This window comes from Vigna radiata, chromosome 5, assembly GCF_000741045.1.
Source record: "Vigna radiata var. radiata cultivar VC1973A chromosome 5, Vradiata_ver6, whole genome shotgun sequence".
Classification (NCBI taxonomy): domain Eukaryota; kingdom Viridiplantae; phylum Streptophyta; class Magnoliopsida; order Fabales; family Fabaceae; genus Vigna; species Vigna radiata.
The window spans coordinates 30,596,835-30,607,638 of record NC_028355.1 but is presented as its reverse complement, the minus strand read 5'-3'; the positions used below and the strand labels follow the sequence as shown (position 1 = coordinate 30,607,638).

Below are 10,804 nucleotides of genomic sequence, written 5' to 3'. Positions count from 1 at the left end.
TTGAAATCGATTACAATTTGGGTAGAATCAGTTACACGTCTTTGATCTTGAACCTTTTTGGACCATATGGAAACTGTATGAACATTTTGGTATCATTTTTGGGGAGTTCCAAAAAACGCTCAACAGCTTCGAAGCTTGATTAACAACTAGGAAGGTCTTTCTTCTCTGAAATCAATTACATTGCTATAATGTTTGTTCTTCTTTTCAGATTCTCTCCTAGCATAAATGCGCATCAACCAAAATTCCATGATAAAAGTGTATTTTCATTAAAAATGCCCTCATATCATTCCAGTTGGATCAAGATATGAAAATGTTCATTCTTACAAATCATTAATAAGTTAGATTTAAAATTCACTTCTTAATATAGTACGAGAGTCAAGTTAGAGTCTATTCTAACGAGATATATGTGACATTATGTTTCACCTGTTGTAGGACTACTATCGGATCACCCATTAATTTTACTCTCACGCTCAAGATGTCTATATCTCGATGTGAAAAAGTATGTTGAAAATCTCACGTCAACTAAAGATAAGACCAATTTATAATATATAAGTGGAGTACAAACCTCACTTTCAAGCTTGTTTTGTGAGATTGAGTTAAACTTAAAATCTACTTTCTAATGTCATCCCTTTCACTCACTTTTAAATAATTCAAAACGAATGCAAATTTACCTGCAAATCCTGGAGAACATAGCGTTAACCTTCTCATAGAGGGACTGTGGCACCCTTGTTCTGAAAAAATGACACATTTCACAAAAGTGTTCACAAATGGGGTATTATGTCAGATCAACTATTCTAACCTTACAAGCTATAGGAATTATTCATTCAACAGTTGACCAAGTATTCTGGATTGCAGACAAGAGTTCTATATATTCTACACAGCATAATTCTATTTTTGAATTTCATTAACTACTCCAAAACATTTGGAAGTTTACCACACTCAAGATAGGGACTTCTCCAGCTGTAATTACAAGAACATGAGACATTATTGCTCCGACCATATAGTACAAATGACAAAGGCATAGGAAATGTACTAGCAATTTCTTGCTAGTGAGTAAGTGGATTTTTCTTCTTTTCACCATTCTCACTTTCCTAACAAACCCTAAATCTCAACTCCATCTTCAAGACAAACTAAAAAAGGTGTGCCTATGATATGTGCCTATTAAACAAAAAAATCTTCAAATTTATCATTGAACACAAGCTCTCATCATATTTACAGAACAGCACATGGCAACTCCCTAGTCATGTAGGATTACATCCAAGACAAAAAATCACTCAAAAAAGTATGAAAATTTGCAAAATTTACATCAGATACAAGTCTAAGGAATCAAACTAATTCTTTTTTACTAAAGGAGAAATCAACATGTATTGATGTTCACATGCTTTCATCATATACTGCAGCAAAAGTTGTAGTTGTGGCAGAAGACATGGTAGTGTCATGGTTGTCTGAAGAAGAGTATGTATTGTAGGTAGATGAATTCTTCACATAACTACTACTTTCTTCGTTCCTTCTAACTTTGAGGTCCATGAAATCAGAAATTAAGGCAGGTTTTGTTATCTTACTGTCATCAACATCTATTTTTCCTGTGAGCATCTTCACCACAGAAGACATGGATGGCCGGAGCTTTGGCGATTCCTGAGTGCAAAGAAGGCCAATTTTCATAAACTTACAAGCCTGCTCGGCATCGAATTCCCCGTCCAGTGATGTATCTACCAGTCCCACCAATTCCTTTCTCTCATAAAGTTCCCAAGTCTGTAAGATCAGTAGCTAAAATAAGCGAAAATCCAGAAACTATGATCACACTTATGCAACAAAATGCCAATGCCTATGTGACATCAATTGGAAGAATGAAACATGCATACCCTCTCTAGAAGAAATTGTTCTTCTAATGGTAATCGCGTGTTCGTGTTGCATCTTCCACTGACTATCTCCACAAGGAGGACACCAAAACTGTAAACATCTGCTTTCCTTGTTAGCTTCCCCCCTATTGCATACTCGGGTGCCAAATAACCTCTGAAATATATCATGCATCAGCAAATTTCTCACATAAAATATTTGTTCACAATTTTTACATGATTATATGTAAACAGCCAAAGAGAGATTGATTTGCAGTTTCAAGGGGAAACACAACAGCATAAAGATCTTCCAATTTTATCGGTGATTGTAATTTATAATACTTACATTGTTCCTGCTACTCGGGTGCTAACATGAGTCATGTTTGCTGGAATAAGCTTTGCAAGACCAAAATCTGAAATTTTGGGTGTAAGATCTTTATCAAGGAGGATGTTGCTTGCTTTTATATCCCTGTGAACAATATGAGGCCTTACTTCTTCATGAAGATAGGCCAGTCCACGAGCAATACCAATACTTATTTTACATCTTGTTCGCCAATCAAAGTACATTTTATTGTGATTTCCACCTATAAATAAAGAGAAAAAAATTGATTGAAAAAGATTTAGAGAAAGGTTGAGAGAGTCTAAGGCTAGTTTTAATAAAACTGTCATAGATGTATAGTATGAAACATTCATGTGTTTTCACTTAACAATTTGAGCTTTTAATATAGTCTATGCATTATGCACATTTCCAGCCCAAAAAGCTCTTGTGTGAGGATGGGCATTTTAGAGATATAATACACAAATTCATGTCTTCACCTAATATCTTAAGGTTATAAGGGATATTTGGTTAGTGACAAAAACAAATCCTATGTTCAAAACTTTTTAATCAAACGTCTTTCGTGCTAGTATTTGAATTATCTATATTGTTTGACACATTCCCGTTTCAATGTTAACTAAAAAACGTATTTCATGTATTTGAAGTAAAAAAGATTATATTTATTTATTTCTAAAGTTTGGAAACCAAATCGTATCAAAGTTTTAGATAAAGACAGAATTCCAATTTCCTTCAAAGTTCGGATACTAAAAACATATTTAAGCATTAGTAAAAAAGAAAAAGTTACCCAAGCCAAAAAAAAATAGAAAAGAAAGTAATTTACCGAGAAGAGTTTGTGACAGGCTATTATTCTCCAGGTAATTGTAGACTAATATTCTGCTATTTTTGTCAACACTGCAACCATATAACTTGACCAAATTTTCATGCTCTATCTCTGAGATTACATTAATCTCTGTCAAGAACTCCTTCACTCCTTGTCTTGATTCTGCTGCAAGAACTTTTATTGCAGCAACTTTTCCATCTTTAAGTCGTCCCTGATCATCCACCATGATAAGTTAAGTTTCATTATCAATGTTGTCCTCCACAAGAAGAAGGAAAAGGCAATGATGAGAAAAATAGTTGAGACGACACAAGCAGCGTGGTCTAGTTTACCTTGTAGACAGAACCAAAACCACCCTCTCCGATTTTATTGGCTTGACTGAAGTCATCAGTGGCATTTCTTAATTCTTTGTAGGAGTAGAGTTTAACATTATGAATGCCTGAAATATTTATAACAAATCAGCTAAAATCTAAGATTCAATTCAGAACCTGATATTGAATTAAAACCTAATATTGTGAGTAAACTTTTATGAAACTATTATATAACAGATAACAGATAAAAGATAACATATATCCCAATTCAAGAACACAATCATAACACTTGAAAAAAACAAATTTAAGAAACAATACGATTCCTTCTTTGTATATCCTACTTTAATTGGTATAACATATGTAATCAAGTTACCTTCATCAATTTCTGGATCTTTTCTTGCTGAAGAAGATGACTTACTGAAAAATAAAGGAAAACAAGTCATAGCTAAATGAAGTATAAGGAGCTTCAAATGTCAATAGTATCACTTGCTTCCAATGGTCACCTGGTTGAACCATCAAAATGTGTTAATGTTTTGAAGAGTAATAAAGTGGGAAGAAAGTACATACAATTAATTGAACATGATAAAAGATAATCCAAAGTAAATTCATTATTTCCATAAGATGTCTGAAATAAGAAAACTAATCACTGATACCAAAACTCAAGTTTTGCCACAAATTTTCTCAAAGCCATACTATAAGACTTAAACAGATGCACAAAAATAAAATAACTGACAGAATTGATCAAAAGCACAAATTATCTTTATCAGTGCTGAAATCATGCCCTTTCTTCTCAAACCTTTGACAAGTTTCACATTTTTATCCATATCAATGTACATGCATCTCAATCCCTGAATTCAGAAGTTTTACAAATATTGTTGCTTAACACTTGACAATGCAATACTTCAACTGAAAACCAAGCTTTTGACAGTATTTCCCAACTTCTCTTGATCTAACCTCTAATTACTATGCATTGGATCCCAAGCTACATTATTCAGGAATCATATTTCAATGATCTTCACACTAATTCAATTTCTGCTCAGATAAAAGAAATCACTAATGAAAAACTGAGCCAAGTTCAATAGTCACAGAGACAAAGGAAAAACATAAGAACTTTCCAAAGGAAAAAGAAATTGTTCAGAACTACCATCCCCCTCCCACAAACCAAAAGGATAAAAAGCTTGAACTTTCCCAGAGACAAAGTAGAAAAAAGAAAATACTACAAATCCATGATAAAAGGGTACTCAAAAACAAGGCAGAAAAAAAAAATGAATGGAACAAACCTTAGAAGGTGGGTGAAACGATTAAAGAAGAAAAAAAGAAAGATGAGTTTATAAAAGTTGTGCAGAATACTCCGTTGAGAAAGCGTGAAGATGGGGTTGTGCTGTGTGGCTGTGTTGGTTTTATCAGAGGAATGTCCACGTCATGAGCATGATCATGATGCAATCATAAACCAACGCGTACTCGGTTTGAATCTTCTCTCTTTCCTTTTGGTACAAGAGTCAAGACCAAGACCGAGGCTGCTTCAACCAAACGGTGTTTTATAGTACACCAACCAACACATATGTTCATTCTCCTTTTCACACTATCTCTTACGCAGAAACTGTGAAAATAATTTTTCTTTCTTTCCGGAAATAAATTTAGTATCTTTACGTTTGACCTGTACGAATGTTCGTACTTTGTGGGTTCTATGTTTTATTTGCACCCTTTTTTTAATTCTTCAGAAAGTTCAACCATAGTTGCAAAACATGTGATTAAATGGATATTATATAAAATAACTTATACGAAGGTTTACATAATTTTAGGTATGGCGGTTGTTGGAGACAACGAATGAAAAAGATAAAAATAAAATCTAATGTTATATTTTAATACTTCATTTTCAGTTATATTGATCTTTAAATTTATGTTTTAATAATAAAATGATATTACAAAGCTGGTTATTTAATCGCAAGACTTTTCATAATAAAAAAACATATACATTAAGTTTTTTCAGTAATTAATTTTGATGAAAGTGTTACTTATATTAGAAATAAGATTAATTTATAATATAAATAAAATACAAACTTTATTTTATGGATTGATTTTATAAAATTAAATTAAACTTAAATTTTATATTTTAATATGATATTAGAGTTATGATCAGCAATGTCAATTACGAAATGGCTCATTTATCCAACGTTTTAGTAACACATGCATCAAGTCGTGTTCCATTCTAATATGGACAAAAAGGAATGAAAAGAAAATAACACCTAAAGGGGCACCGAAGTCTACTTTCCCATGTGTATTCAGAATTCCTTCAAATTTTATTATAGTTTTTCTGTTGTAACCTGCTTGTGGTAAACTGCATTATTGTTTCTGACTTTTTTTTTCTTCTGCAATTCTTTTTTGGAATTATAAAAAATAATATTGACTATCATCCTTAATTAAAGAAAGGTATTCATGTCATTTTCAAGTATGTCTTGCGTAGAAAAATAAAACATTATAATGCATTTTTATAATCATGATGGACTATTGATCGACAAAACAAGAACATCTTTTTCTATATATAAGAACTGATAAAGATGGACGTTATGCTTCAAACCGAATGTATATATTCTTGAGGAGGTGAAGATGATCTTTACAGACTTTATTAATTTTTTATAAATACAGTGAGTTTTCTTTCGTCCTTTTCTTAGTGTCCATTCATAGAACGAATGATAGTATATATGGAAAAGACACTCTAACATCTGAATTAGTAAGGTGTTAATATGAACATCTTTTATTTATCTCGATAGGTGTTATTTATATGATAATTATGAGTTTATAAGTCCTCAACTATATGAGTTTGGGTCAGCCATGATCCATTTATCTCTTGAGTTAGTTATTTGATTCATAATGTTCTAAGTTAAAGAATAATACGTCATTAAAGTATGTGATGCCAGGTAAAAATAGACCGACTTGTGATTGAATAACATCGGGTCGTGTACAGTACATCAGTCCCCCAATTTTCTTGAAAGGCATGTGAAAATAAGTGTAGCTGGTCGTCAATTGACTAACAAAACATGATACGAGCAGTTGGTACTTGATAGTTGTTTTGTACTTGTGAAGAGCAAATGCAAATAAAAACAAATAAAATTTTATATTTTGCAAAGAAAACGTGTATCCTTATCAATAACCTTACAGGTATAGTTGCCCTTAGCCTCAAGGAGCATAATGACGAAGATGTTTGAATGATGGGATGTAGGTAGGCAGTAGAGAACTGCATGGAAGGTTCGAACTGAACTGTCAGGTAGTTGGCAGGGAACTACATGGGAGGTTTGACTTGGAGCACCGGTTAGGCAATAGGGAACTTCATGGAAGGTTCGACATGGACCTTGCAGATAGAGATGTTTCAGTCCACCGTAGGTTGAGTTGTTCTAAGTCAGCACAAGCATGTAGATGAAATACCTAAAAATCTAGAAGGGGAGGTTGAATAGTGTTAATGGAAAAATTCTTTTTGCAACCCTTCTAATATAACATGTTGAGTTTTGAGCTTTTCTTATAAACGTTTAAATGCTCGACCTAATAAATGATTATAAAAGATAAGTGTTGTTAAGAGTTTGTAAGAACTTCCTTGTTAAAGAATGATCATTTAGTGCGGAAGGTTCTTATATTAAGAAATAAAAATACAGTTGTAGGTTTTATAAGAGAAGCATTTAGACATGAGAAGAGATAATTGCACATACATTTTTATACTAGTTCACTACAACTGAGTTATGTCTAATCTCCTCCACAGAGGGTTCCACTATAATCTTCAACAAGATTACAACTGAGTATTCTCATCACTCCTGGTCTTCTTAGTCAGCGAATAACCACCTGTTACCCTAAACTAGATGAGTATTCTCACCACTCCTAGTCTCCTTAGTCAGCGAATAACCTCTTGTTACCCTATATTGGATGAGTATTTGCATCACTCCTGGTACTAAACAACCTTGCCTAGATTTTCTTAACTCAACTGAGTTCAACAAGTGTTTTAATTCTCTATGAAATTGCAATCAAAGATTGCTTACAAGTTGTTCAGACTATTACTCTTGCAGAGAGGATGTGATTATAATACTATGCAGTCTAAACACTCGTATGTGTTTCTCTCTTTTCTCTTTCTCTCTTTCTTACCATCAATAAGCAATATTAAAATGAAGCTCAAGGAGCATTGTCTTTCTTTTTTTCTCTTCTTCTCTTTTTCTGCTCAAATATTTTCTCTTTCTTGAGCTCTTTCTGTGCTTTTCTTTTGAACGCTTCTCAAAGGATGAATATTTCGTTGTATGTTATCCTCTTGATTCTTCATTTGAAAGATCTTATATTTAAATACTTTTTGGATAAGTGTCTGTTAGACTAAGATTTTGGCCTTGATTCTTGTGTTTCTCTTTCTTCGTGTACAACAATTGTTGGTTAAAGTCAACTTGTCAGAGCAGACATGTTTTTTCAGTATTTTGTTTGAAGTAGGTTTTACATTCTTTTAGAAACCGCTTCAAGTGAAGAACATTATGTGAATATCTCTTTTGTCTCTAACGTCCATTTCTGATATTTTAATTTGAAGCTTGTGGATGCGCGTAGAATAACTCATCTGCAAAGAATTAGATTGTGCATGCAGTAGATATGTCTTTTCTTATCACTTTTTTGTTTTTAAATATTGAACATTTAATGTCATTTAATGCTTGCTCAGAACAATAAAGTGTTTTTTGTTTTCCTACCGTTGTGATAACATTTGACAATTAAGCTTTTCTTCTAAAGATACCACGTGTTGAGTAAAGACTTCATCGTTGGACGGAGTAATAGTTTAACTCATCATATCGTTGAGACTGAGTAAATGCTTCTTATGATTTTTCCTTTTTAGATAGACAACGTTTAACATTGTTTGTATTCTCTTTGGTGTTTTAAGTTTTAGACTTTTAGAATGTTTTTTCAACGACATTGTCCTGACATTGTTTTGTTTTCTCGAGAGTTAAACTTAATACCCTTTGGATATGATAAGCTTTATGCGTTTATCTTCAACTCTCTTGGACGTTTTTGACTTAGTAGTCATTTAACATTGTGTTTGGGTGTTTTGACTTAGTTGTTTTTTTGTTTCCTAAAATCCTAAGTGTTTTCCTAAGGTTTTCCGTGTTGAGGATTTTGGTTCTAAGTTTTATGTTTTCTTCCTATGTTATTTCCATATTATTATTCCGTTTAATGTTATTTGGTTAAACTTCAAAACATGAGAGTGTTTAGGTATATAGACGATTTTGTCTTAATAATAGAAACCGAGCAACTATTGAGGCTTGAATAACTGAGTACCGTAGAGGCCACTTCTAGGTTCTACCAGTTTTATACCCCACCTTTGAATAGTATACAACTTTCACTATTCACTTGAAAAATAAAACTAACACCACACAAAATGGTGTTAAGAAATTACTCCACCAGCCAATATAACCAGAGACAAGTGAAAAGTATAAAAACCGATTTTTTGTACAGGGAAGTATATAAATAGATAAAAATAACCTGTGTAAACCAAAGTAATCTACAAGTCTGCAAAACTGAAAACAAAATAAAACTACGAGTTATTCACATAAGATATATTATATGGTTCACCATACAAGGTTAACAACTTCTCAATTACATGTTTGAAGCAATATTTGGAGGAATTCATTTTCTAGAGCCTATATTATTCATTTATCAGTCAGCATGCATCTTTTCTTCTGTGTGACTTTTGTTATTGGTATATATACATAATAGATAGAACCATTTTTGGTAAATGTCACAAGTATTGGTTATAAGAGAAAATTGAGCTTTGGAACACCTTTATCACTTATCATTGTTATGGTTATGATGATGATTATCATGACAGTTAAGAAATTTATAACTCCTAAAGGATTGACATTATTTGGTTATCTCATTTCTAATGGAGGATGGTAACGAATTAGAATAAGACCTTGGAACACCTACAAAAGAAAACAAGGAAAGCCTTTTCTCATTTTCTTCTACCCCTAAAAAATCTCTCTTTACTTAGTGGGATGAAAATAAGTTGGATGCGGATAGGAAGCTCATTTTCCTTTAAACCAACAAATTCAATTATCAAAATTAACATGTTTTTTGCTTCTAGCAAAACCATTAGTTTGTTGCTGTTAAGACAAGATCATCTAGAAAGACTAAACTATCTAACAAATCATATTTTGAAGTTTAACATACAGTACTTAATGATATACTGTCTATTGAGTAAAGTGTCTAAAGGATGTATTTACTAAGAATAAAGTTGAACAAAACAAGTGTTGAATGAAATAAGCATTTATAACGTTTTATGACAATAGCGTTTTCCAGCCTATATCGTCTAACAAATAATGTTTAGTAATAAACAATGTCTAACAAATGAAAACGTCTAGTGTACGCTTAACTAGACCCTAAAGCTTAAGATTTTATATCTAAACATTGTTGAACAGATAAGTATCTAAAGAAAATAATCGTCCAAGAAAGTTCGCTAAACGATGTAATAAAACTCAAACAGTTTTATGAAATAAGCGTTTAGTGTCACTATCATATGAAGATATATATCAAACACTTTTCTTCCTAAACGATGTTTTTATCATATGGTTGACATGTACCAATATGTTTTAAACATGCAATTTGACTAACTTTTAACACATTTTTTACATATACGAAAAAGTATTTCCTTACTTATATGCTTTGCTATTTTTATCTGTGCAGATCATAAAACCTAATGTTTACACCACTTTTTGAAAAGATCTTCATAAATCATTTTCTAGATGCTGAATCAAGAAACACATTTCTTTATGCTCACTACACTATTTTATTGAACATATATTATTCACAAGTTTTTCAAAACAACAGTGTCTAAGTAGACCTTATTGATCAACTTATTTATAATACTCATTAAACGCTACATTGTGAAAACAATTTTAAAACAATATTCAATCCTTCCCCCTTCTAGTGTCTTCTTGTGGTTTCACACCCAACACTGAATGTTGGTCCGTCTAGTCCTGACATGTAGCTGCATCCATGACTCAACATTGTTAACTCTGTTTCGTGCCTCCTTTGCATTTCTTGCATCTGGCCCTACTTCTCCCTAATCAGCTTAATGTGATCTTATTGTTCACTCGACTCTCTTGGCGCAATTGTGCTTATGTTCCTGGTGGTCCCTTTTGGGTTGTCTTCTGCTTCCTCTAGCCCACGTTGGGTGTCAAAATGTTTTTGTTATGAGGTCGAGGTTATTTATTCACTAAGTCTTTATGTCTTGATGCTCGTCTTTCTCATCGTTTGTCCTTCAAACTATTTGGTCAAATTAGGAGGTTAGCTTCAAAAGGTACTCCAATACTAAAGACAGTAAAGATTTGACGAGTTTAGTAGTTAATACATCATAAAAGCAATCACCTACCTATTTTCCTTAAACTTGTATTTATAGATTTTTGAAATAAACTTTAGATTATTGATGGTTTAATTGTGGCTCGATACTAATTATGTTTTATCATAAGTAAATCTCCATCAGACCTAATCATTA

General features: G+C 32.4%; 1 protein-coding gene across 2 annotated transcripts; it reads right to left on the bottom strand.

The window, feature by feature from the left end:
- Nucleotides 1–302: 302 nt before the first annotated feature.
- On the bottom strand, nucleotides 303–4,843 carry LOC106759850 (cold-responsive protein kinase 1). Of its 2 annotated transcripts, XM_014643203.2 has the most exons (7): nucleotides 4,581–4,843; nucleotides 3,674–3,803; nucleotides 3,322–3,428; nucleotides 2,993–3,203; nucleotides 2,182–2,419; nucleotides 1,863–2,013; nucleotides 303–1,752 (listed from the first exon to the last, which is right to left on the bottom strand). In XM_014643203.2, the coding sequence occupies exons 2-7, from the start codon at nucleotides 3,741–3,743 to the stop codon at nucleotides 1,375–1,377; spliced, it is 1,155 nt and encodes a 384-aa protein (XP_014498689.1). In that variant the 5' UTR covers nucleotides 3,744–3,803; nucleotides 4,581–4,843; the 3' UTR covers nucleotides 303–1,374. The 2 variants fall into 2 exon arrangements, with proteins under 2 accessions (XP_014498689.1, XP_022637105.1); XM_022781384.1 differs by lacking the exon at nucleotides 4,581–4,843 and having other exon boundaries at nucleotides 3,674–4,248.
- Nucleotides 4,844–10,804: the final 5,961 nt, after the last annotated feature.

Bases quoted from the DNA above. Each gene is read 5' to 3' on its own strand.
- LOC106759850 (XM_014643203.2), bottom strand. From the start codon at position 3,743: ATGACTTGTTTTCCTTTATTTTTCAGTAAGTCATCTTCTTCAGCAAGA. The intron at 3,429-3,673 runs GTAACTTGATTA...TAAATATTTCAG, and splicing joins AGATCCAGAAATTGATGAAG to GCATTCATAATGTTAAACTC. The intron at 1,753-1,862 runs GTATGCATGTTT...CTGATCTTACAG, and splicing joins AACAATTTCTTCTAGAGAGG to ACTTGGGAACTTTATGAGAG.